The 27,082-nt window shown below is 45.4% G+C and overlaps 1 protein-coding gene across 1 annotated transcript; it reads left to right on the forward strand.

Moving 5' to 3' along the window:
• Positions 1–2,328: 2,328 nt before the first annotated feature.
• On the forward strand, positions 2,329–25,367 carry JMJD8 (jumonji domain containing 8). The gene is made up of 10 exons (XM_040356302.1): positions 2,329–2,432; positions 6,655–6,790; positions 9,697–9,789; positions 11,311–11,359; positions 11,464–11,560; positions 12,098–12,166; positions 16,181–16,300; positions 18,995–19,062; positions 23,614–23,748; positions 24,934–25,367. Exons 2-10 carry the CDS (start codon positions 6,696–6,698, stop codon positions 25,012–25,014), a joined length of 807 nt encoding a protein of 268 aa, XP_040212236.1. The 5' UTR covers positions 2,329–2,432; positions 6,655–6,695; the 3' UTR covers positions 25,015–25,367.
• Positions 25,368–27,082: the final 1,715 nt, after the last annotated feature.

Raw genomic sequence — 27,082 nt, forward strand, 5'->3', positions numbered from 1 at the left:
ATAGAGAGGCACTACTGCACATCCACACATGACTTCAGATTTATATATCTTAATCACTTAACCACTTCCTTACTGGGTACTTAACCCCCCCCCCCCCCCTCCTTCCCAGACCAATTTTCAGCTTCCAGCACTGACGCACTTTGAATGACAATTGCGCGGTCATACAACGCTGTACCCAAAACATTTTTTTTACACAAATAGAGATTTCTTTTGGTGGTATTTAATCACCTCTGCGGTTTTTATTTTTTGCTAAACAAACAAAAAAAATTGAAAAATTTGAAAAAAAAAATATGTTTCAGAATTGGTTATAAAACTTTGCAAACAGATAATTTCTCTCCTTCATTGATATGCCCTGATATGCTGCACTGGTGACCACTGATAAGGCGGCACGGATAGGCACAGATAAGGCGGCACTGATAGGGAAAGATAAGGCGGCACTGATGGCCACTGATGGGTGGCACTAATGGGTGACACTGATGGGGGCACTGATGGGCACTGTTAGGTGACGCTGATAGGCACTGGTAGGTGACACTGATGAGCACTGGTAGTGGACACTGATGGGCGGCACTGGTAGGTGACACTGCTAGGTGGCACTGTGGGCACTGATGGGTGGCACTGTGGGCACTGATGGGTGGCACTGTGGGCACTGGTGGTTGGCACTGTGGGCACTGATGGGTGGCACTGTGGGCACTGGTGGTTGGCACTGTGGGCACTGATGGTGTTAGGGTTGCCACCTCATCCCTTTAAAACAGAACACATATGAATTACACAGGTTCTGGGGCTAGTTGAATGCAGATAAGGCAACAAGTGAGTTTAATTACCACATTAATCTGCCACAGAACCTGTGTAATTAATATGTGTTCTGTTTTAAAGGGATGAGGTGGCAACCCTAGATGGCGTGGGCGGAACTGTGTGTACTGATGAGTGGCACTGGTGGGTGGCGCTGGTAGTCACTGGCAAGTGATTCTCCCTTATCGGGACCGATGTCCTGATGACAGCCGCCAGTGATCAGCTATTTTTTTCTCCTCACGCTATCAGCGTGAGGAGAAAAAATAGCCGGTTACCGGCTCTGTTTACATCACATGATCAGCTGTGATTGGCTGAAAGCTGATCACGTAGTAAGGGGTCGGGTTCGACCCCTTACTCTGATCTGTGATCAGCAGAGTCCCATAGACTCACTGATGCAGGGGGCACGCAGGCCGCTTGAGCATGGGAGGACGTCCATAGACACCCTCCCGGCAATTCAGGTCCGCGCTGTTATTTTGCACAGGTGATTTGATCAGTTTCACTGCCTTAGTAATTACCACAGCCGTTTCATCTGCGGGTCATGGAACATATAGGAGCACTATGGAGTAAGGACATACAGGGGTTCATTTACTAAAGGCAAAGAGACTGTGCAGTTTGCAAAAGGCAGTTGCTCCAGAGCTTAGTAAACGAGGGAGAAGATCTGCTGACTTCCATCATCAATTTTCCTCGCATGTGATTGGGTATTCTTTGCAAAGTGGACCTTTACCTCATTTACTAGGCTCTGAAGCAACTGCACAGTCTATTAACAGATTATGGGGTGGTAAATCCGTCCCATAGTCTCCTATGAAGTACTGTAAGTCATTCTGGTAATTCACCACCAGATGGCAGCAGAAGACTGTTAGTGATATTCTCCATGATACATTAACCGGTGTAGCAGTAAGATCGGCATCCCAAGAAAATTGGCATCCCTTGTAGCAACTGAGCATGTGCCATAAATAAATAAGAAAAATAAATACATAAGTAATTAAAAAAAGGGGGAATTTGGAGGAGGCTGAGAGCAATAAAACTGACTTTTTTAAATTAAGAATAGAATATTTTTTTTTTATCAGAATTTAGCATCCATTTCTACATATTATATATGGGATTGCAGACGTTAGCGGATGAGCATCCGCTAACATCCGCAACCATCCGCGTCCGCAAAGATCCGCTTTTGCGGACGGAAGAAAACCCTATTTTTCTTCAGTCCGGCGGAACGGATCGGATGAATACGGACAGACGGTCCGTCTTCATCCGATAACATAGTGTATTTTTTTTTTCCTTTGCTTATTTGTTTATTTATTTATTTTTTATTTATTTATTATTATTTTTATTCTTTATACTTCTTTATTTATTACTGTTATTATGTCAACTAAATAAATAATAAGTAAACAAATAAATACAAATCTTACAAACATTGAATGAGTGTTATGGATAGATTGTATCTCTTTGGTTGCTGTAATAAAGCTGGTTGAAGGAAAAGCCAGGGTGAAGGGAGTGAGGCATTCTGGGTAACGTAGTCTATTGTGTGCTGCCTGCAGGTCTGTGCTGTGCACAGGGTGGCCTGTAGGGACTCCATTCCCAGCATGCATTGCGCAGGGAGACGTGTGGTTGCTGCTGAATGGCCGGGCTGTAGAGGGATGTGGAGGGTGAGTAGAGGATCCTATAGAGTCCAGGTCATGAGATGAATACGTCTCCAGCACAGGGATAGAGGGGGGTGATAAGATCACAGCATTCTCTACTAATGGAAGCTTCCAGAAGTCTGCCAATCATATCCCTGCCGGGCTCAGTCGCTCAGTGTGTGTGTGTTGCACATGTGGTTTATAAAGCGGTGAATCTTACATTCACTGCAGGGGATTTCGCCTGGTCCGTGCGTTTTTAATTCAGAGCGATTGATGAAAGTCGCCCCTGGAGCTGAGGACGCACAGGAAACGCGCGTCACGCTTGCAGTGGGCATTTAGGCTGCATTCACACCTGAGCGTTTTGTCGCCTGAAGCGCGACGCTCAAAAACGCCAGAGGGGAAAAAATACATTATTCCCTATGGAGATGGTTCACATCTCCACTACAAAACGCCGAACGCCTGAAGCTCAAACAAGTTCCGGACCCTTTTTTGTCGCGCGAATCGGGCGGTTTGGGCATTTTTGAGCGTTTCTATTTCCCATAGAAAGTAATGGAAACGCTCGATTCAAGCGACTTGCGCGACAACGGGCGTTTGCTACGGGCGTTTCGTCGCTTTAATCAATAGAACTTGTCGCCCATGCAGAAGATTAAAAAAATCTACCAACATAGCAACAAGTGATGAAAAGATCCTATTGGCTAAAATAAAAAACGTCGAAGTACAAAAACGTCGGACAACGCTGTATGCAAACGCGCAAATAAGCATGAATACGCGCGACAAAACGCCGGAAAAAAACGCCCAAAAAAACGACCGACGCTCAGGTGTGAATGCAGCCTTATTCTTAAAAGCAAAGGCGTCCCGAATACAAAAAGCGGATACGTGACCTCTCCACACCCAAACGGGTACAAGAGCGACTTTGGCTTGCTGGTCGCACGTAAGGATGAGCTCCGGCGTGTTCGCATGCTACACGTGCAGAGCCTGCCAGGAAGTGTGCACGGCGCTGCGCTAATCACAGCCAGGGAGCAATTTCCCAATCTCTTCAGCCGAGCATCGGGACAATGTCTCCCTGGCTGTGATTAGCGCAGCGCCGTGCACACTTCCTGGCGGGCTCTGCGCGTGTAGCATGCGAACACGCCAGAGCTCATCCTTAGTCGCACGTACGGTAGCCCGTTGAAATGTGTGCAAAAAACGCATGTTCAGCAAACGCTAGTTGCGGACCTAGAGCGTGTAATGCGTTTTTGCGGCGCATTTTACGTTGTTCACATGTGTTGCGTTTTTGCGGTTTGGTAAAGTCTTACCTCCCAACTGTCCCGGATTACGAGGGACTGTCCCTGATTTGGAGCAGTGTCCCTCTTTCCTCCACATTTGTCCCCCATTTTGGTCTCATCCATAGAGTTGTATATAAAATGCGCTTTTTATCTTTCAAAAAGTGTTCCCCAGTGCTAAACCTTTCATCCGATTTCTAAATTGCTGCATTTGTAAATTCCAAAAGCCAATATAAAGGAATAGTAGTGGTAAAAAAAAAAAAAAAGAAGAAAAATCACTTGTGGGTTTAACCACTTAAGGACCGCCTCCTGCACATTTACGTCGGCAGAATGGCACGGCTGGGCACAAGCACATACGTGTACGTCCTCTTTAAGTGCCCAGCCGCGGGGCGCGTGCCCGCGACCCGGTCCGGAGCTCCGCGGGGCGCGTGCCCGCGACCCGGTCCGTAGCTCCGCGGGACCCGCGGACCCGATCGCCGCTGGAGTCCCGCGATCGGTCCCCGGAGCTGAAGAACGGGGAGAGCTGTGTGTAAACACACCTTCCCCGTTCTTCACTGTGGCGCTGTCATTGATCGTCTGTTCCCTGATATAGGGAAGCACGATCAATGACGTCACACGTCCAGCCCCGCCCCTGTACAGTTAGAAACACAGATGAGGTCACACTTAACCCCATCAGCGCCCCCTAGTGGTTAACTCCCAAACTGCAATTGTCATTTTCACAGTAAACAATGCATTTTTATAGCATTTTTTTGCTGTGAAAATGACAATGGTCCCAAAAATGTGTCAAAATTGTCCGAAGTGTCCGCCATAATGTCGCGGTCACGAGAAAAATCGCTGATCGCCGCCATTAGTAGTAAAAAATATTTTTATAAAAATGCAATAAAACTATCCCCTATTTTGTAAACACTATAAATTTTGCGCAAACCAATCGATAAACGCTTATTGCGATTTTTTTTTTTTTTTTTTACCAAAAATAGGTAGAAGAATACGTATCGGCCTAAACTGAGGGAAAAAAATGTTTTTTTATATATTTTTGGGGGATATTTATTATAGCAAAAAGGAAAAAATATTGAATTTTTTTCAAAATTGTCGCTCTATTTTTGTTTATAGCACAAAAAAAAAAAAAAAAACGCAGTTGTGATCAAATACCACCAAAAGAAAGCTCTATTTGTGGGGAAAAAAGGACGCCAATTTTGTTTGGGAGCCACGTCGCACGACCGCGCAATTGTCAGTTAAATCGATGCAGTGCCGAATCGGAAAAACTGGCCAGGTCCTTTACCTGCATTTTGGTCCGGGTCTTAAGTGGTTAACGAATCTTTTCTTTTTTTTCTTGTAAAATCATCCTTTAAGGGGGCGTGACAGGGGGGCGTGTCCTATGCCTGCATACTTTTGCTAAGAGGTGTCCCTCATTCCCATTTTTAGTAAGTTGTGAGGTACGTAATTTTGCTAAGAGGAGGTGTCTGTTGTCATGCAGGAAAACGCACCCAAAAACGCATGTGTTTTTTGATACGATAACATTGAGGTCTAGGGAGCCAAAAAAGCATGTAAAAAAAAATGTAAAAAAAGTTCCCGTACCTTTCCAGGAAAGAAATGCACTGGTTGAAAATGCGCACATAGAGACACACACTGGGGGCAAAATCAGGCTCACCTCTGCAGAGAAACCAAGCGGCTTCCAGGTTTTGTTGTCAAAGCTTAACCACTTCAGCCCCGGAAAAATTTACCCCTTTAACCACTTAAGACCCGGACCTTTAGGCAGCTAAAGGACCCGGACAGTTTTTGCGATTCGGCACTGCGTCTCTTTAACTGACAATTGCGCAGTCGTGCGACGTGGCTCCCAAACAAAATTGGCGTCCTTTTTTTCCCCACAAATAAAGCTTTCTTTTGGTGGTATTTGATCACCTCTGTGGTATTTATTTTTTGCGCTATAAACAAAAATAGAGCGACAATTTTGAAAAAAAATCTATATTTTTTACTTTTTGCTATAATAAATATCCCCCAAAAATATATTAAAAAAATATTTTTTTCCTCAGTTTAGGCCGATACGTATTCTTCTACATATTTTTGGTAAAAAAAAATCGCAATAAGCGTTTATCGATTGGTTTGCGCAAAATTTATAGCGTTTACAAAAAAGGGGATAGTTTTATTGCATTTTTATTATTTTTTTTTTTTTACTACTAATGGCGGCGATCAGCGATTTTTTTTTTCGTGACTGCGGACACTTTGGACAATTTTGACACATTTTTGGGACCATTTTCACAGCAAAAAATGCTATAAAAATGCACTGTTTACTGTGAAAATGACAATTGCAGTTTGGGAGTTAACCACAAGGGGGCGCTGAAGGGGTTAAGTGTGACCTAATTTGTGTTTCTAACTGTAGGGGGGTGTGGCTGTAGGTGTGACATCATCGATTGTGTTTCCCTATAAAAGGGAACACCCGATCGATGACACCACCACAGTGAAGAACGGGGAAGCTGTGTTTACACACAGCTCTCCCCGTTCTTCAGTTCCCGGGGACCGATCGCGGGACTCCAGCGGCGATCGGGTCCCACGGCCACGGAGCTTCAGACCGGGTCGCGTGCACGCGCGACCCCACGGCTGGGCTTAAAGAGCCACGTACATGCCCAGCCGTGCCATTCTGCCGACGTATATCGGCGTGAAGGGGTCCTTGAGTGGTTAATGACCAGGCCATTTTTTGCGATTCGGCACTGCCTCGCTTTAACTGACAATTGCGCGGTCATGCGACGCTGTACCCAAACAAAATTGACGTCCTTTTTTTCCCACGAATAGAGCTTTCTTTTGGTGGTGTTTGATCACCTCTGCGGTTTTTATTTTATGTCAGTTCACACCGGTGTTCTCGTTTACAGGTGAACTGCCATTTTTTTACCATAAAGATCTAGAATGGCCAAATCGGATAAGTTACTTTGGCAGACGCAGACTTTCGGTGAGGAACGGACTACAATTTACCACCATTGTCTGTCTTTTTTCAGCTCTGGGTTGAACGACCAAACTGAGGATTTCTGTAGTCGGGATGGCACTTGTGACCGTTTTTCTTCTCCTCCTCCAACTACTCTCGGCGCTGGCGCTGAAGGAGGAAATGGAATGTACAGAGAACAACGGCGGTTGGTAGGTCTAAGAGCAATAGAATTGCATGTGTTATCCCATGAAGAAGGGTTGTCTGTGCTGCCCCAGCAGCCAATCAGATTCCAGTCATCACCTTCCAGTACAAATTACAAAACAGAAGAGGCAACCTGGTTGGCTGGTGTGAGCAACTCAGAAAGAAAAGTATTTGTTGTACTGTATAGTGTAGATGTGTATGTACAAATATTTATGTGTGTGTACACACGTTTTATATATACAGTGCCTTGAAAAAGTATTCATACCCCTTGATATTGTCCACATTTTGTCATGTTACAACCAAAACCCAACAGTTATGTGCAGTGGCGGTGCGTCCATAGGGACGCAGGAGCGCCGCCCCCTCTGGCTCGCTCACAGCCAGTAAAATATACAGATTCATACACTGTATGAATCTGTATATTTTCGCCGCTGCCGCCCACTATTCATCTGACCGGACATTGAGCGCCGGTCAGCTGAATAGCGGCAGCTGACTGGCTGTGTGGAAGTGGCTGTGTGGAAGTGCCTATCAGGGCCAGCCTGAGGCTGTAGTCGGCTTCCTGAAGCTCATCCCTGGGACGTACCGGCCGTGCGTCCGAGGATAAGACTGACAGGCGTCTCAGCCAATCAGGTAACCTGATTGGCTGAAGCGTCATCGAGGGCGGGACGAGGGACATCGAACGTAGAAGCCATAAAGGTAAGTGCCAGGGGGGGTACTGGGCACGGTGGCTACAAGTGGGGGCACGGTGTCTTCAAGTGGGGGCACGGTGGCGACAAGTGGGGGCACGGTGGCGACAAGTGGGGGCACGGTGGCGACAATTGGGGGCACAGTGGCTGTGTTTGATGGCATAGTGGTGACAATTGATGGCACAGTAGCTGCGTTTTGATGGCATGGCACGGTGGCTGCGTTTTGATGGCATGGCACAGTGGCTGCGTTTTGATGGCACAGTGGTTGCGTTTTGATGGCACAGTGGTTGCGTTTTGATGGCATGGCACAGTGGCTGCGTTTTGATGGCACAGTAGCTGCGTTTTGATGGCACGGTGGCTGCGTTTTGATGGCATGGCACAGTGGCTGCGTTTTGATGGCACAGTGGTTGCGTTTTGATGGCACAGTGACTGCATTTGATGGCATGGCACAGTGGTGACAATTGATAGGTACAGTGAGGCTGCAATTGTTTTGTTTTTTTTCGTTTGCGCCCCCCCAAAAATTTTGAGCACCAGCCGCCACTGGTTATGTGCCACTTTGTGTTGGTCTATCACATAAGATCCCAATAAAATACATTTATGTTTTTGGTTGTAACATGAGAAAATGATGACAATTTTAAGAGGTATGAATACTTTTTCAAGGCACTGTGTGTGTGTGTGTGTGTGTGTATATAATATACAGTTGCTAGAAAAAGTATGTGAACCCTTTTGGAATGATATGGATTTCTGCACAAATTGGTCATAAAATGTCTTTTATCTAAGTCACAACAATAGACAATTACAGTCTGCTTGAACTAATAACTAGTGTTGCTCACGAATATTCGTATTGCGAATATTCGGCTCGAATATGGCATATTCGAGTATTCGCGAATATCTCGAATTTCGCGGCCAATATTCGCTATTCCGAATATAAAAAAAAAATTGCGAAATTTCGCCAATTGCGAATTTATTGCGAACATTTTGCGAATTCTTTTTTTTTTTTTTTTTTTTTTTTTTCTGATTGGCTCTGATGCAAAAGAAGGGCGGAGAAAGTATTCGCGAATATTCGGAAATCGAATATTGGTGATATTTTATCAAAATTTCGCTAATGCGAAATTGATTGCGAGATTTTGACAACTCTGATTGGCTCTGATGCAAAAAAAGGGTAGATTTCCGAATATTCGCAAATACTTTCTCCACCCTTCTTTTGCATCAGAGTCAATCAGAGTTCTCCTACCACAGTTGTCAAAATATTTCACAACATTTTTTTTTTTGATAAAATATTCCGAATATTCGATTTCCGAATATTCGAGAATACTTTCTCCGCCCTTCTTTTGCATCAGAGCCAATCAGAAAAAAAAAAAAATAAAAAAATAAAATATTCGCAAAATGTTCGCAATAAATTCGCATTAGCGAAATTTCGCAATTTTTATTTTTTTTTAAATATCACGAATATTCGATTTTAGCGAATATTTCACGAATATTCAGCTATATATTCGTGATATATCGCGAAATCGAATATGGCGTATTCCGCTCAACACTACTAATAACACACAAAGAGTTAAATGTTACCATGTTTTTATTGAACACACCATGTAAACATTCACAGTGCAGGTGGGAAAGGTATGTGAACCCCTAGACTAATGACATCTCCAAGAACTAATTGGAGTGAGGGGTGTCAGCCAACTGGAGTCCAATCAATGAGATGAGATTGGAGGTGTTGGTTACAGCTGTCCTCCCCTACAAAAAACACACACCAGTTCTGGGTTTGCTTTAGACAAGAAGCATTGCCTGATGTGAATGATGCCTCGCACAAAAGAGCTCTCAGAAGACCTACAATTAAGAATTGTTGACTTGCAAAAAGCTGGAAAGGGTTATAAAAGTATCTCCAAAAGCCTTGCTGTTCATCAGTCCACAGTAAGACAAATTGTCTATAAATGGAGAAAGTTCAGCACTACTGCTACTCTCCCTTACGCACCCGTAAGGGAGAGTAGCCGTCCTCTATCCTCAGTGCAGGACTCTGACTCAGTAGGGACTGTGTCAGACCTCTGCAGAGAGACCACTGCTTCCCCCACAGAGAGCAACAGTCTTTTTCTGCAGGCTTTTCTACTTTTTGATGCCTCTGGAATATATTTGGCGGAACTGAACTGAACGTTTATTTGGGCCTTAAAATGACAAGTGCTGTTCCTGCTGACATCATATTATAGAATATTTTTGTTCCGTTCTGTTGGCAGGTTGTGGAACAATTACTCCCCAGTACAGGAGGAGGAGAGCTGTACAGTGGAGAGGAGAGACGGCTCCATCACCTACTCTGAGTTTATTGAACAGTGAGTAAAGGGGGGGGAAGGGGGTGTCCAATGTACAACTCTGCTATCCCTTTAACCACTTAAGACCCGGACCAAAATGCAGCTAAAGGACCTGGCCCCTTTTTGCGATTCGGCACTGCGTCGATTTAACTGACAATTGCGCGGTGGTGCGACGTGGCTCCCAAACAAAATTGGCGTCCTTTTTTTCCCCACAAATAGAGCTTTATTTTGGTGGTATTTGATCACCTCTGCGGTTTTTATTTTTTTGCGCTATAAACAAAAATAGAGCGACAATTTTGAAAAAAAATCAATATTTTTTACTTTTTGCTATAATAAATATCCCCCAAAAATATATAAAAATATTTTTTTTTCCTCAGTTTAGGCCGATACGTATTCTTCTACCTATTTTTGGTAAAAAAAATCGCAATAAGCGTTTATCGGTTGGTTTGCGCAAAAATGTATAGCGTTTACAAAATAGGGGATAGTTTTATTGCATTTTTATTAATTCATTTTGTTTTACTACTAATGGCGGCGATCAGCGATTTAATTTTTTTTTTCGTGACTGCGACATTATGGCGGACACTTCGGACAATTTTGACACATTTTTGGGACCATTGGCATTTTCACAGCAAAAAATGCATTTAAAATGCATTGTTTATTGTGAAAACGACAATTGCAGTTTGGAAATTAACCACAGGGGGCGCTGATGGGGTTATGTGTGACCTGAAGTGTGTTTACAACTGTAGGGGGGTGTGGCTGTAGGTGTGACGTCATCGATTGTGTCCCCCTATAAAAGGGATCACACGATCGATGACGCCACCACAGTGAAGAACGGGAAGGTATGTTTACACACAGCTGTCCCCTTTCTTCAGCTCCGGCGACCGATCGCGGGGACTCCAGCAGCGATCGGGTCCCGGAGCTTCGGACCAGGTCACGGGCCCGCGACCCACAATAGCACAGCACGTACCTGTACGTACATGTGCCCAGCCGTGCCATTCTGCCGACGTATATGTGCAGGAGGCGGTCTTTAAGTGGTTAAATCAGGGGTCTCAAACTGGTGACCCTCCAGCTGTTACAAAACTACAAGTCCCATGAGGCATTGCAAGGCTGACAGTTACAAGCATGACTCCTACAGGCAGAGGCATGATGGGACTTGTAGTACTGCAACAGCTGGAGGGCCACCAGTTTGAGACCCCTGATTTACTGCTAAATAATACTTTAACTCCGGGCACATTGAATCCTAGAACAGTTGTATTCGGCTCTAAAGTTTTACACAAATCTTGTTGTTTGTTGTATCTTGCCCATGAAAAATATCAGCTTAACCATCAGAAGGATGAGTCGGTCAATAGTGGGGCCTGGTGTAACAGATCCCCCATGATTAAGGTCCAAGGGGCAGAGCGAAACGCGTTGGGCGGTGCCCTGGTTGAAGGCCAGGCTGAGGTTGCCGTACACTTAAGATTAATGGGAATTAATGGGGCTACACAGGGAGATTGTCTTCATCACTTGGGTGGACTGACCCTTTAATATCTCTCTCCATGACAGATATGCCTATAGGAGGCCGGTTATTCTGCAAGGAATCACAGATAACTCGGTAAGTGGTGATTTGCTGATTTGTGAGTCCAATCACATCCCAGTTTGAATCTCGCCTCCATTTCATTCCATTCTTTTCTCACCATTCCCTTCCCCCTCCCCCAGGCGTTTCGGACTTTGTGCAGGAAGGATCACCTTCTCAAAACCTATGGAGACCACCTAGTGCGCTTGAGTACAGCCAACACTTATTCCTATGAAAAAGGTGAGTCTTTTCAGGAAGGGTACCCCTCGTCGTGTGTGTGTGTGTACAAAGAGGGGTATGCTTTGCCAATATCAATATATATGTAGACGGGTGCAGTTAGCTACTTTGCCACTAGGTGGCTCTGTACCAGAATAGTGTAAGGTCAGCAGGTGCTAGGCCCCTTTTTAGTTAGAGCCCTCCTGCAGTGATGTCATAGTGTGATTAGGCATTCCTGTGCCTACAGTCTCATAGTTGCATATCTGCAGTGTAAGATCTAAGGTACTGCTGACTCTGACTGCTAGTTTTAGGAGAACGTTGATTTTTTTTGGGGTAAGCCCCAGTCCAGTACAATTATATTCCTCTTACAAATATCACTAGGACCACAATTTTGAATGGACTTGGAATAACAAATGCACCATGAACACAGATATCAATGAACAATTTGTACCTGCTTCAAGAGACAACTCGCCTGGTTGCAAAGCGGACAAATATTTATACATTTTACACATAACCAAGTCTCCTATTTTCACCGTCGTGTCTCCCTTGTTTGTGTTGCAGTGGATGTTCCATTTCAGGAGTATGTGGAGCATTTGTTGAGACCGCAGGATCTGAAGACGCTGGGATGTGGTAAGTTGCGTTTTTCTTTAGCAATAACTTTCCCAGATGATAGCAGGGCTGGGCTGGGACAAAAATGTGGCCCTGGACTTCATCCAGACTGGCCCGGGGCACATCAGGGCACGGGGCACATCAGGGTACAGTGCACATCAGGGCACGGGGCACATCAGGGCACGGTACAGAGCTCGGCACATCAGGGCACGGTACAGAGCTCAGCACATCAGGGCACGGGGCACCTCAGGGCACGGGGCACATCAGGGCACAGGGCACCTCAGGACACGGGGCACATCAGGGCACATGGCACCTCAGGACACGGGGCACCTCAGGACACGGGGCACATCAGGGCACATGGCACCTCAGGACACGGGGCACATCAGGGCACAGGGCACATGGCACCTCAGGGTACATGGCACATTAGGGCACGGGGCACAACAGGGCATGGGGCACATGGCACATTAGGGCACGGGGCACAACAGGGCATGGGGCACATGGCACATTAGGGCACGGGGCACAACAGGGCATGGGGCACATGGCACATTAGGGCACGGGGCACATCAAGACACAGGGCACATTATGGTGCACATCGTTTACCATCCAGCATGCAGAGAAGCGCAGGAAACGTGTGTAATATTTTCTCTCTCCTGTCACGGCACTCACTCGGCTCCCCAGCGGCCCCTCCACTCTTCTCGTCCATCCCAGATGATGTCACAAGCAAATGGGGATAGAAGAGAGGTGGGGGCGCCGGGGAGCAGCGTGAGTGCCGTGACAGGAGAGAGAACATATTACACACGCTTCCTGCGCTACTCTGCATGCTCGCTAAATCTCGATCTATCAGGCGCCAGCTTCGGCGATTGACGGATAGATTGCCGCGGACCTCCGACCGGCCCACTGAGCCATCGGCCCACCGGGAATCTCCCGGTAGTCCCGATGGCCAGTCCATCCCTGGATGATAGTCGGAGATATTCAGCAGAGCAATGATGATCTGTAGTGTTGTAACCCCAGAGGTCCTGTCCTGTGCACATCGGTGGGTTCAGATGCAGAATGTTGATTGCAGACAATGTATGCCCATGCGTTGGAGTGCTTTGGTAGTGCTTTGGTAGCTGTTGAATATTTGGTAATGCAATACACCTGTATTGCTGTGAGCTTTAGTGCGTTGCAACGCAGTCACAGATGTGAGAAGTTGCCACAAAGCAAGGGTGTGAACGGGCAGGGCCGGTCCTAGGCAGGGTGCACAGGGTGCTTTGCACCCAGGCGCCTGCATAGGTGGGGGTGCCGAAGTGGCAGAGTTCTCCCCTCCCTCCTTCTCTCCTTTTTTATGCCAGTCCTGAACTGAGCATAGGTGTGTCTGTCCAGAACTCATGTGTTTCTGACCATCTTCTGTACTATGTCTGCAGTCTCTGACCATCTCCTGTACAATGTCTGCTGTCTCTGACCGTCTCCTGTACCATGTCTGCAGTCTCTGACCGTCTCCTGTACCATGTCTGCAGTCTCTGACCATCTCCTGTACCATGTCTGCAGTCTCTGACCGTCTCCTGTACAATGTCTTCTGTCTCTGACCGTCTCCTGTACCATGTCTGCAGTCTCTGACCGTCTCCTGTACCATGTCTGCAGTCTCTGACCGTCTCCTGTACCATGTCTGCCGTCTCTGACCGTCTCCTGTACCATGTCTGCAGTCTCTGACCGTCTCCTGTATCATGTCTGTAGTATGTCTGGGTTTTTTTCTAACAGACTCTCTAACAGAAGCCCTCTCTGTGTCCATCACAGAGGCCCCCCTCCAGGTCCCAATAAAGTACTCTGCTTCTCGTCCTGTATTTTGTTTATTGTTAAGAGATAATGAAGACTTTGTGGGGGAGCATCTCTGTGGTTGAGTCATTGCCATAGAAACATGTGTAAAGGGGAGGAGTTAGTAAAAATGACGACGCCCATGTGGGGGCACCAGAAATATTTCGGCACCCAGGCGCCTGTGACCCTAGGATCGGCCCTGTGAACGGGCCTTCAGCATCCAATCAAATTTCACTCACTAGAATGGGAGGAATAAAACAGTTTTGGAGAGAGAAATTCCTTCCAGACCTACTTTACATATAGAAAAGGAAACTTTATTGTAGATCTTTACCTGCTTATTTTCTTTAACCTGTGATTTATTGATCCATTGCAGTGCACTTGACTGAATTCTTTCACAACTGTGAAGCCTGGCACAAGTTCGCGGCCAATCCGGAAATCCAATTGTGTGTACCAGGCTCTACAGTTGTGAAAGAATTCATACAAGCGGCAAAAAATTTGTCGTCCAACAAACACAAAAACTACGTGGTTTTTCAGCTCTTTAGAGCCACCCTTTGGGCAACTTCTGCTCATGTTGTGTTATGGTGAGCATTGTCTCCAAGCATGCGTGTTTGTTTTTTTGGATTTTTTTTCCGACTTTTGTACACACGTTTTGGATAATCCGACAACACACATTTGTTGTCGAAAATTTTTAAAGCATGCTATCCCACATTTGTTGTCGGAAATTTCCGACAACAATTGTCCGATGGAGCGTACAAACGGTCGGATTATCCCGACAACACTCTGTCATCACACTTTTTTCCCGTTGGAAAATCCGATCGTGTGTATGAGGCATTTGCCTTCATAGACACAGACATATACATTTATGCTCAACGTGGAGTTCCGTTGAAAAAAATAATAATAGTAAAGTGGAGTTTTCATTATTGTGCTCATTAGACCTAAAAAAGTTAAGTAAAGTTAATTTTTTTTATCTGGAAACGCCTGTTGCTATGCGGTCCCACGAAATCTGCCTTTGAAACCACCTAGGATTCTGACATCATCTCCCTCTAATGCTCCTGGGAAATGTGTGTCATCATTTCCCAGGATGCAGTGCGCTATCCAATTATCACTCCCCGTCCAAGACTTCCAGGAAGTAAGTGCTTGTAGGCTTCACAATGCCCACAAGCAAAATGACAACGGTGTAGATATAGTTTTATAACCATCTTTTTTGAATATCTATGCGGATTGGTGGCGGATTTGTAAAATAGTAAGTGACCAGATTTATATTATAAAAACGCAGGATGAAAGGACATACATTTAAAAAATGCTAATTGTGGTTGGAACTTCGCTTTAAGTCAGCAGCTACAAATACTGCAGCTGCTGACTTTTAATATATGGACACTTACCTGTCCAGAGACCCCGCAATGTCGGCAGCGGAAGCCGATCTGTCCGTCGGCTCTCGGGTGTTGCCACCGCCATCTTCGGTAAGGAAATCAGGAAGTGAAGCCTCCTGGTTCCCTACTGCGCATGCACGTTCCCACTGGTCCCTGCTGTCTTCTGGGACCTGTGTGTCTCCCAGAAGACAGCGGGGGGGGGCGAAGTAGGCGCCGGACATGGCGTAGGTCACCGCGATCACTGCAGTGATCTATACCCGGAAGTGGGAGCAAATACCTGCATTACACAGGTATCTGCTCCCTCCTCCCCCCTGAAAGGTGCCAAATGTGACACTGGATGGGGGGGGGATTCCAAAAAGCGGAAGTTCCATGTTTGGGTAGAACGCCGATATAAAATGGTCTGGATTTCTTCTTCCGCAACGTGGCAGAAAAAATGCCTCGAAGTACGCATGTTTATGTGTGTGTGGCTTTGAGCGTAAATACAATGTACCGGACAGAATATTAATTCTGGCCATTGGAATACATTTAAACACATACGCGTGTGTTTATGCGCATAAATTACGTTCATAAGCTCCTCCCAGAACGTGCGTTTTTTTTTTTTTATGCCTGTAAACGCTTCCCTTCAAATATATACACCTGTAAACGCCTGTGCGTGCATCATGGCCACATAGGCAAACGTAGAGGTGCGTTTTTAATAAGTGGCCGCTGACCACTTTTAATAAGCATTTTTTTAATACCCGCGTGCATGAGCCCTTCTTCTCTTTCATTTTGAGAGCAGAGATGTGCGGTGCTTGGCAATGAGGACATGTTGTTGTTGTTGTTGTTGTTGTTGTTGACATTTGAGCTATAAAATGATCCCGTTTTTTTCTTGCAGATACTCTGTATTTCTTTGGGGATAATAATTTCACGGAGTGGGGATCTCTGTTTCAGAAGTATATCCCACCACCGTTCAAGCTGCCGGGCACTACCGGGGCGTACAGTTTTGGCGTAGCTGGTAAGTGTTTGATTTAAGAATTTAAAAAATATATTTTTAACAAATTTATAATTTTGTGGCTCTGGGTCCAAAAATCTGTGTTTAAATTCCATGGCCCGGGTTCAGATACAATAGTGTATCTATCGGCGGGCGTTACGCCGCCGTAAATTAGGGCGCAAGTTCCGTATTCAGAAAGAACTTGCGCCCTAAGTTACGGCGGTGTAACGTATGTGGTCCGGCGTAAGCCCGCCTAATTCAAATGTGGATGATGTGGGCGTGTTTTAATTAAATTAATTGTGACCCCGCGTATTTGAAGTTTTTTACGAACGGCGCATGCGCCGTCCGTGAACGTTTCCAAGTGCGCATGCTCCAAATTACGCCGCAAACTGTCAATGCTTTCGACGTGAACGTAATTTACGTACAGCCTTATTCGCGAACGACTTACGTAAATGACGTAAAATACGACGCTGTTCGGTCGTTTCCGACGTCCATACTTAACATGACTTACCCCTGCTTTATGAGGGGTAACTTTACTCCGGAAAAAGCGTTACGCAAACAACGTAAAAAAATGCGCCGGGCGGACGTAGGTTTCTGAATCGGCGTATCTACCTAATTTGCATATTCGACGCGGAAGTCTAGGGAAGCACCCCTAGCGGTCAGCGTAAATATTGCACCCTAAGATACGATGGCGTAGGAGACTTACGCCCCTCGTATCTAGGCAACATTGAGGCGTATCTGATTCTATGAATCAGACGCCGAGATGCGACGGCCCGCACTCAGAGTTACGACGGCGTATCTGGAGATACGCCGTCATAACTGCTTTCTGAATCCGGGCCCATGTCTTTTTAGAGATTCAGTGTATTGCAGAATAACATGACAAATGGAGAATCAAAAAAGTAACAATTAGATATGTGCGATTCGTTTCGTATGAATCAAAAAATTTGTACGAATTTCCGAAAATTCGTACATTCGGAAGCATCCGAAATACGAATTTATATGCTTCCGAATTTTACGAAATTTCGTTGACGAATTTCAGATACGATTTTCTCAGACAAAATAAGAATGTTCGCTAATATCGTTTTATTATTGTCATAATAATTATGAAAATTCATTATGAATTTAAAAAGCAAACCCAGGAAGTCGGCACAGCACAGGGATGGTGGGAGCCCCTCATAATGAGCACAGCAGGGGTACAGCCTTAGGAGGAAGCCAGCACAGCACACTGAGCACAGGGATGGTGGGAGCCCCTGAATTTTCGTTAGGTTCGTCAACTTTTCATAACAATTACGAACATTACCGTATTTTCTGGCGTATAAGACGACTCCCTAATTTTCCAGCTAAAATGTTGGTTTTGGGATATACTCGCCGTATAAGATGACCCCCTTCCTACTAGTCATGCCTCGCCTCACTGTGCCATTACATGCCTCACTGTGCCACCATTACATGCCAGACTGTGCCACCATTACATGCCTCACTGTGCCCCATTACATGCCTAACTGTGCCACTACATGCCAGACTCACTGTGCCCCATTACATGCCTCACTGTGCCACTACATGTCAGACTCACTGTGCCCCATTACATGCCTAACTGCCACTACATGCCAGACTCACTGTGCCCCATTACATGCCAGACTCACTGTGCCCCATTACATGCCTCACTGCCACTACATGCCAGACTCACTGTGCCCCATTACATGCCAGACTCACTGTGCCCCATTACATGCCTCACTGTGCCACTACATGGCAGACTCGCTGTGCCCCATTACATGCCTCACTATGCCACTACATGCCTCACTGTGCCATTACATGCCAGACTCACTGTGCCCCATTACATGCCTCACTGTGCCCCATTACATGCCTCACTGTGCCCCATTACATGCCTCACTGTGCCCCATTACATGCCTCACTGTGTCACTGCATGTCTTGACGATCCCTTACCTTATCCTAAGACATACAGTATCTGTCAGACCACGGCCGTCCATTTTTTCAAAAGCCACGACTCCTCCTTCTGCTGTTCCGTGATAGGTGGAACACTCAGCTTCCCAGGAGACACTGTGTTCAGTGTTCGCCTATCACAGAGGCCCTCTTGTCCTCGGTCTCAGCGACGTATAAGACGACCCCCGACTTTTAAGAAGAATTTCAGGGGTTAAAAATTTGTCTTATATGCCGGAAAATACAGTAGTTATGAATTTAAGCAAACCCAGGAAGTCAGCACAGCACAGGGATGGTGGGAGCCCCTCATAATGAGCACAGCAGGGGTACAGCCTTAGGAGGAAGTCAGCACAGCACACTGAGCACAGGGATGGTGGGAGCCCCTCATAATGAGTACAGCAGGGACACAGCCCCAGGAGGGAGTCAGCACAGCACACTGAGCACAGGGATGGTGGGAGCCCCTGAATTTTTGTTAGGTTCGTTAACTTTTCGTAACAATTCCGAACATTCGTTATAATGAATTTAAAAAGCACTGCCAACTTCCTGGGTTTGCTTTTTAAATTCGTCATAACGAATGTTCGTAATTTTACGAACCTAACGAAAATTCGTATTTCGTACTAATCCAAATTGGATTTCGGACACTAATTACAAATTTTTGGCCAATACGAAACAGAATTTATGATTTATGTTTTGGTAAATCTAAAGGAAACTTGTATAATGTATAGCCAGCCTTAGTCATCCCATCATTGAGCTTCCAAACCATTGTTGTCTCCTCTTCCCCAGGTTCAGGTACGGGTGTTCCCTTCCACTGGCATGGACCTGGCTACTCAGAAGTTATATATGGCAGAAAGGTAAGGGTGACCTGTTCCATTAGTTAGGGTTATTAGTTCAACAGATTTTCTTTCAACTATGTAATATGGCTTTAGATACAAAGTTTGGGAACTCCAAAACTCTTGTAAGAGAGTTGATACATTAGCGGGGCTCACGTGACTCCTTGTCGCTTTCACTACTTTTTTCCCCTCCTGCCTGGCTGCCCTCAGCGGCAGTGCTCGGCCCCGCCTGCTGCAGCTGTCAGCCGGGCAAAGGAGAGAGCCTGGGAGCCGCTCTGATATAGGTTGTTGTTCAGTCGTTGAGTCAACTCTTCGTGACCTCATGGACCATAGTGTGCCAGGCTCTTTCACCTTCATGAAGAGACTCTTTAGTAGTTCTTCACGTTCTGCCATTAGAGTGGCATCGTCTGCATATCTCAGGTTGTTGATATTATTCTCTGCAATCCTAATTCCGGCTTGTGATTCATCAATATTGGAATTTCGCATGATGTACTCTGTATATAAGTTAAATAAGTAGGGTGACCGTATCCTTACAGCACTCCTTTCTCAATTTTGAACCAGTCAGTTGTTTTCTGATCTAACTGTTGCTTCTTGACTTGCATACAGGTTTTTTAGAAGACAGATGAGGTGGTCTGGTATTCTCATTTCTTTCAGTATTTGATATACCTGGCTTATTTTTTAAATATAACACAGGCACAGGGACACATATTGTTATGTTACAGAGAGGACGGGAGGTTTTTATAGTAGTGGCTTAAGAACCACTTTAAGTTTTAGATACACTTGAAAAGGAACCTCGCAGCAAACAAGGTCAGCTTATTCTTTAGCCCAGTGGTCTCCAAATTGCGGCCCAGGTGCTGGATGTGGCCCTTTTTGGTTTTAATTTATTTGGCCCTTGGGGCACTATTCAACCAACTGACACAATGATGGAGCACCATTCCCCCTATTGACATCATCAATGCAACACTATTCCTCCCATGTAAACCAATGATAGGACACCAATGCCTAAGCATTTTCTACTCCCGCTGGCCACAGTCTGGCCCCCTGAAGGACAGTAAATTGGTCCTTTTGCTTAGAAAGTTTGGAGACTCCTGCTTTAGCCTAACATGAAATTGCGCATCAGGACAAAACGTTAGGGCGACATCACAGGCCTTTCCGACAAGATCTTGGGAAAAGTTCAAGTGTAAGGTCATCTTTTTAGAACATTGCCCTATACAATTCTACATCCAATGAATAGTACATACCGTAACTCCTCCTGTTGGAAATTATGCTGGCTCCTCAATCCTCTCCTGCAAACAGCAGGAGAGGCTGAATTTCACAACAATGTGCCCCCTAGTGCCCATTCCTGGCCGGTACAGTGTATCCTCCTTGCCTTCAGCTTAGCTTAAGGCCGCTCTGGGTTATTCAAACTCTGTGCTCATGTAGAGAAGACCATGCACAAAATCTGAACAGCCCAGAGCAGCCGATACTAAGTTGGAGCCTGGAGAGGACGCAACACGCAGGAGCACCATGATGCATTATTGTGAAATTCGGCTCATCCTGCATACGGCAGGGCGGAGAAGAATGAGGGACTCGATGCTTTTTCTGGAGAGGACCCAAAACAGCTTAATCAGTCATGGCAGGACCTTCACCTATTCCAACAGGAGGAGCTATGGTATGTTCCATTCATTGGATGTACAATTGCATTGGGAGATTTTCTGAAAATCTTCCTGAAAAGTGAATTGACACTTTATTCCAAATCCTACATTGCACGGGAATGTTTTTATTAGGTAGTATAAAACATTAAATTGGGGACTACAGCTTTTAGATAGTAACGGCACTATGATGCCTTTAGGGGATAGGGCAGAGACATAAATGATTGCAGGGCACTTTTCTAGAGTCTTGTAAAGTAAGCCAACACTCCATCATGGGAACAGTACAGAACACTTTACAGTGCCTTGAGAAAGTATTCATACCCCTTGAAATTTTCCACATTTTGTCATGTTACAACCAAAAACATAAATGTATTTTATGTGATAGACCAACACAAAGTGGGAGGAAAATGATAAATGGTTTTAATTTTTGTTTACAAATAAGTACTGTATTTATTGGCGTATAACACTCACTTTTTTACCCTGAAAATAGAGGGTAAACTTTGCCTGTGTGTTATACGCAGGGGGCTGTGGAAAGTTTTTTTTCCCTGAAACTTCCCTTTTAACCACTTAAGCCCCGGACCAATATGCAGCCTAAAGACCCAAGGTGTTTTTACAGTTCGGGACTGCGTCGCTTTAACAGACAATTGCGCGGTCGTGCGACGTGGCTCCCAAACAAAATTGGCGTCCTTTTTTCCCCACAAATAGAGCTTTCTTTTGGTGGTATTTGATCACATCTGCGGTTTTTAGTTTTTGCGCTATAAACAAAAATAGAGCGACAATTTTGAAAAAAAAGCAATATTTTTTACTTTTTGCTGTAATAAATATCCCCCAAAAACATATATAAAAACATTTTTTTTCCTCAGTTTAGGCCGATACGTATTCTTCTACCTATTTTTAGTAAAAAAAATCGCAATAAGCGTTTATCGATTGGTTTGCGCAAAATTTATAGTGTTTACAAAATAGGGGATAGTTTTATTGCATTTTTATTTTTATTTTATTTTTTACTACTAATGGCGGCGATCAGCAATTTTTTTCGTGACTGCGACATTATGGCGGACACTTCGGACAATTTTGACACATTTTTGGGACCATTGTCATTTTCACAGCAAAAAATGCATTTAAATTGCATTCTTTATTGTGAAAATGACAGTTGCAGTTTGGGAGTTAACCACAGGTGGCGCTGTAGGAGTTGGGGTGCACCTAGTATGTGTTTACAACTGTTTGGGGGTGTGGCTGTAGGAATGACGTCATCGATCGTGTCTTCCCTATAAAGGGAATGACGCGATCGATGCGCCGCCATAGTGAAGGACGGGGAAGCCGTGTTTACACACGGCTCTCCCCGTTCTTCAGCTCCGGGGAGCGATCGCGACGGAGCGGCTATAAACAAATAGCCGCGCCGTGGTCCCGGATCGCTCCCCGAGCGGACCCGACCTCCGCATGTAGCGGGGGGGGTCCCGATCGGACCCCCCACCCGCTAATAGGCGAGGACGTACGTGTACGCCCATGTGCCTGTACGTGCCATATTGTGGACGTATATGTACATGCGGGGTCGGGAACTGGTTAAAGTTAGGGTGCATGTTATACGCCCATAAATACGATATCTGAAAAGTATGGGGGCATTTGTATTCAGCCCCCTTTACTTTGATACCCCTAACTAAAACCCAATGGAACCAATTGCCTTCAGAGGTCACCTAATTATTAAATAGAGTCCACCTGTGTGTAATTTAATCTCAGTATAAATACAGCTGTTCTGTGAAGCCCTCAGAGGTTTGTTAGAGAACCTTAATGAACAAATGGTATCATCAAGGCCAAGGAACACACCAGACAGGTCAGGGATAAAGTGGAGAAGTTTAAAGCAGGGTTAGGTTATAAAAAAAATATTACAAGCTTTGAACATCTCACGGAGCTCTGTTCAATCCATCGTCTGAAAAAGTATGGCACAGATGCAAACCTACCAAGACATGGCCATTCACCTAAACTGACCGGGCCAGGCAAGGAGAGCATTCATCAGAGAAGCAGCCAAGATCCCATTGGTAACTCTGGAGGAGCTGCAGAGATCCACAGCTCAGGTGGGAGAATCTGTCCACAGGACAACTATTAGTCGTGTTCTCCACAAATCTGCCCTTTATGGAGGAGTGGCAAGAAGAAAGACATTGTTGAAAGAAACCCATAAGATATCCCATTTGCAGTTTGCAAGAAGCCATGTGAGGGACACAGCACACATGTGGAAGAAGGTGATCTGGTCAGATGAGACCAAAATTTACCTTTTTGGCCTAAAAGCAAAATGCTATGTGTGGTGGAAAACGAACACTGAACACACCATCCCAACTGTGAAACATGGTGGTGGCAGCATCATGTTGTGGAGCTGCTTTTCTTCAGCAGGGACAGGGAAGCTGGTCAGAGTTGATGGGAAGATGGATGGGACCAAATACAGGGCAATCTTAGAAGAAAACCTGTTAGAATCTGCAAAAGACTTGAGACTGGGGGGGAGGTTCACCTTCCAGCAGGACAGCGACCCGAAACTTACAGCCAGAGCTACAATGGAATGGTTTACATCAAAGCATATCCATGTGTTAGAATGGCCCAGTCACAGTCCAGACCTAAATCACATTGGGAATCTGTGGCAAGACCAAAAATTTCACTCTCTCTAGATGTGCAAAGCTGGTAGAGACATCCCCAAAAAGACTTGCAGCTAAAGGAGGTTCTACAAAGTATTGACTCCGGGGGGCGCCATACAAATGTACCCCCCACACTTTTCACAGATTTATTTAAAAACATTTTGAAAACCATTTACAATTTTCCTTCCACTTCACAATTATGTGCCACTTTGTGTTGGTCTATCACATAAAATACATTTATATTTATCAGACTCCATGAGATACAGGAAGTAGGGAGATGAATCTTTATTTGCATAAACTTTTTCCTTTTTCTTTTTATCCAGCGCTGGCTTCTTTACCCTCCGGACAAGACCCCTGAATTTAACCCGAATAGTACCACCTTATCTTGGATGTTTGACGTGTACCCCTTCCTTCCAGCTGAGGAACGACCAATCGAATGTACCATCCGGCCCGGAGAGGTTGGTTCAGAATAAAACGATTATTGTGGTGTAAAGGATGATGGAGATGTGGGCTCCATAGCCTGTAGACTGGCGTTCCTTTCATATATGATCTCTCTCACAGGACGCACTCTTAGGTTTGGGGACACCTGACCATCAGACTCCAAATGATTGAGTGCCACCCTTTGGGCCCCTTGCTTTTAAATGTCCTTATTTCTTCTGAGAAATCCTCACTTCCTGTTCTTCTGTCTGTAACTCCACACAGTAATGCAAGGCTTTCTCCCTGGTGTGGAGTGTCGTGCTCGCCCCCTCCCTTGGACTACAGGAGAGTCAGGACGCCCACTAACACACAGCTCCTTTCTCTATCTGCAATGTAGAGCGTCCTGACTCTCCTGTAGTCCAAGGGAGGGGGCGAGCACGACACTCCACACCAGGGAGAAAGCCTTGCATTACTGTGTGGAGTTACAGACAGAAGAACAGGAAGTGAGGATGACGATTGATGACAGCCCCACAATGAAGAACGGGGAAGATGTGTTTACACACGGCTCTCCCCGTTCTTCAGCTCGCGGGACTCCATCGGCGATCGGGTCCCGCAGCTTCGTACCGGGGTCGCACGACTGGACACTTAAAGAGGACGTACATGATTGTACCCAGCCGTGCCATTCTGACAATGTATATGTGCAGGAGGCGGTCCTTAAGTGGTTAAACGTCAGTCTAGGTATGGGCACAGTGAGGCATGCAGATGGACACCCTAGGCTTATACTTGAGTCAATACGTGTTTTTTTTTTTTTTTTTTGTGGTAAAATTAGGTGCCTCAGCTTATACTCGAGTATATACGGTATGTGGAAATTCTTTTCAGATATCATTGTGGCTCTTCTGCCTACAACCGGTGGGGGCTTCACCCCCTAGACCAGTGATGGCAAACCTTGGCACCCCAGATGTTTTGTAACTACATTTCCCATGATGCGCACACACACTGCAGAGTGCATGAGCATCATGGGAAATGTAGTTCCAAAACATCTGGGGTGCCAAGGTTTGGAATCGCCCCCCTAGACCAAACGTATGCAGAGAGCAATATCAGTTTTAGATAAACGAAGCCCTTAATATTTTAGAAATTAGAGATGATTTTAGTCTACAACTGTGTATCACTTCTATTGGCTGGAGGACATCTTGCTACTGATAATGTCACTGTCCTTGCTTCCTCAGGTGTTGTACTTTCCTGACCGCTGGTGGCATGCCACCCTAAACCTGGACACCAGCGTCTTCATCTCTACATTCCTCGGATAGTGAACATTTTCATGGTCAAACAGTTCACATCAACCCCCCCCAAGCCTCAGGGAACATAAACGGACAATGATCTATGGACAGCAGCCAAGGTCGTAGCCGGCAGGATCCACTTCTGTGAAGTTCACACTGCGTTGGTTTCACCCAGCACTCTCTCTTTTAAGGTTCAGAATTCCAAAAACAGGAAATATCTACTTCATTCCTTCAGGTTTTGCACATCATTTTATATTGAGTAATCGCAACTGACAGCAAATAATTTTATGACTGTTTTGTTTCCAAGTAATAAAACAAATATTGCTGATAATGCATCTGGACTATGGAAAGAATTTTAGTAATTAAATCCTAATTTAGGAAAATTGTGCTGCCTTTTTTTATGGAAGTTTTACATTTGCCTCCCTTTTGAACTTTATTTTCAGCCTGGCACTTTAGCTTGGGGGTCAGAGGTCACCTGAAGTGAATTGCAACCCGATTTAAAAGGAACACTTAAGTTAAAAAAAATTTGGGGACAAAATAACAAACATGTTATACTTACCTCCACTGTGCAGCTCGTTTTGCACAGAGTGTCCCCTAATCCTGTCTTCTGGGGTCCCTCGGCGGCTGTCTCGGCTCCTCCTCGCAAAAGCTTTCCACCTTCATGCGAGTGAGCTTGCATGGTGGAAAGCTTTTGCGGGCACGAACCCGTGATACAGCGGCGGGCATAGCCAATGGCTGCGCTGCTACCAATCCGTCCAGCCTAGCCAATCAACAGCCAGGCTGGGAAACGAAGAGGATCACGGGGACGCGCGGGACTTTCGAGGGGTGAGGTTAGTAAAACGGGAGTTCGGGGGGGAGCGGCAGTACCATCAGATTCATTTTAAAAACAAACACTGCCCTGTGTTTGTTTGTTTTTGTTCTGTGTGTCTCTGTACTTCACAGAAACATGAAACTAGTTTAAAAACTAAACTGTAGGCACATTATATGATTGATTTTTATCTATTTTTAAAAGGAATCAGTTAACTATTATGTCTCTATACCCTGTAAACAGTCAGCTCAGCAAAAAAAAAAAAAAAAATGTCCTTAAGGTGAAAAAACATTTACCTTTACAACCACTTGCCAAGCAGAAGCCGCAGTTCTACTGCTGCAGGTTAGCTCGGCTGCGCGAAGCGCCGTAGGTGCACGTCCGGCTCAAATGGCCATTAGGGAAGCCAATCAGCGGGTCTGGTGAACTCTATGTCCACCGGCTGCCCGTGATCGTTCTCCCCGCACTGACAGAACGGGATCTGCCATGGTAAACAAGGCAAATCTTTGTTCGGTCAGGGGGGGGGGGGTGACACAGAGATCCTGTCTTTCTGCTATGCAGGAGGCCTGATCTGTGTGTTGTTCCAGGCAGCCCACACAGTGAGGGAACACATTTAACCCTTTGATCACCCCTGATGTTAAAATTGTTGGCTTCATTCTGATAAACGATCGTCACCTGGCTGTCATGATGATGTTTTTTTTTTTTAGATAAGGACTTTCTGATCTGCATACTTTTTCTATGCCAGTGGTTAAAAAAAATAATAATAAAGTACCAAAGCCCATAGGACAATACAATAACACAATTTTAATTTTCAGTAGTCCCACTTGCATTCTTATCACAGGAAAGGTTTACTTTTACCAATGGGCTCCGTTATTGGATGTTGCTTTACATACTCTAGAGCTGGGAAACAGAGGGACCAGTTAACTAACTAGACCAGGGATCCTCAAACTACGGCCCTCCAGCTGTTGTAGAACTACACATCCCATGAGGCCTTGTAACACACCGACATTCACAGACATGATAGGAATTGTAGTTCCTGAACAACTGGAGGGCCGTAGTTTGAAGACCCATGAACTAGATTCACAGGGGGTCTTCAAACTACGGCCCTCCAGTTGTTCAGGAACTACAATTCCCAGCATGCCTAGTCATGTCTGTGAATATCAAAGTTTTACAATGCCTCATGGGATGTGTAGTTCCGCAACAACTGGAGGGCCGTAGTTTGAAGACCCCTGAACTAGAAGAAAGAAAATTCAGACTGTTTCACATGGGCTTCGGGGGGAGCGGATACCTGTC

The sequence above is a fragment of the Rana temporaria genome, chromosome 6, assembly GCF_905171775.1.
Source record: "Rana temporaria chromosome 6, aRanTem1.1, whole genome shotgun sequence".
Taxonomy (NCBI): Eukaryota; Metazoa; Chordata; class Amphibia; order Anura; family Ranidae; genus Rana; species Rana temporaria.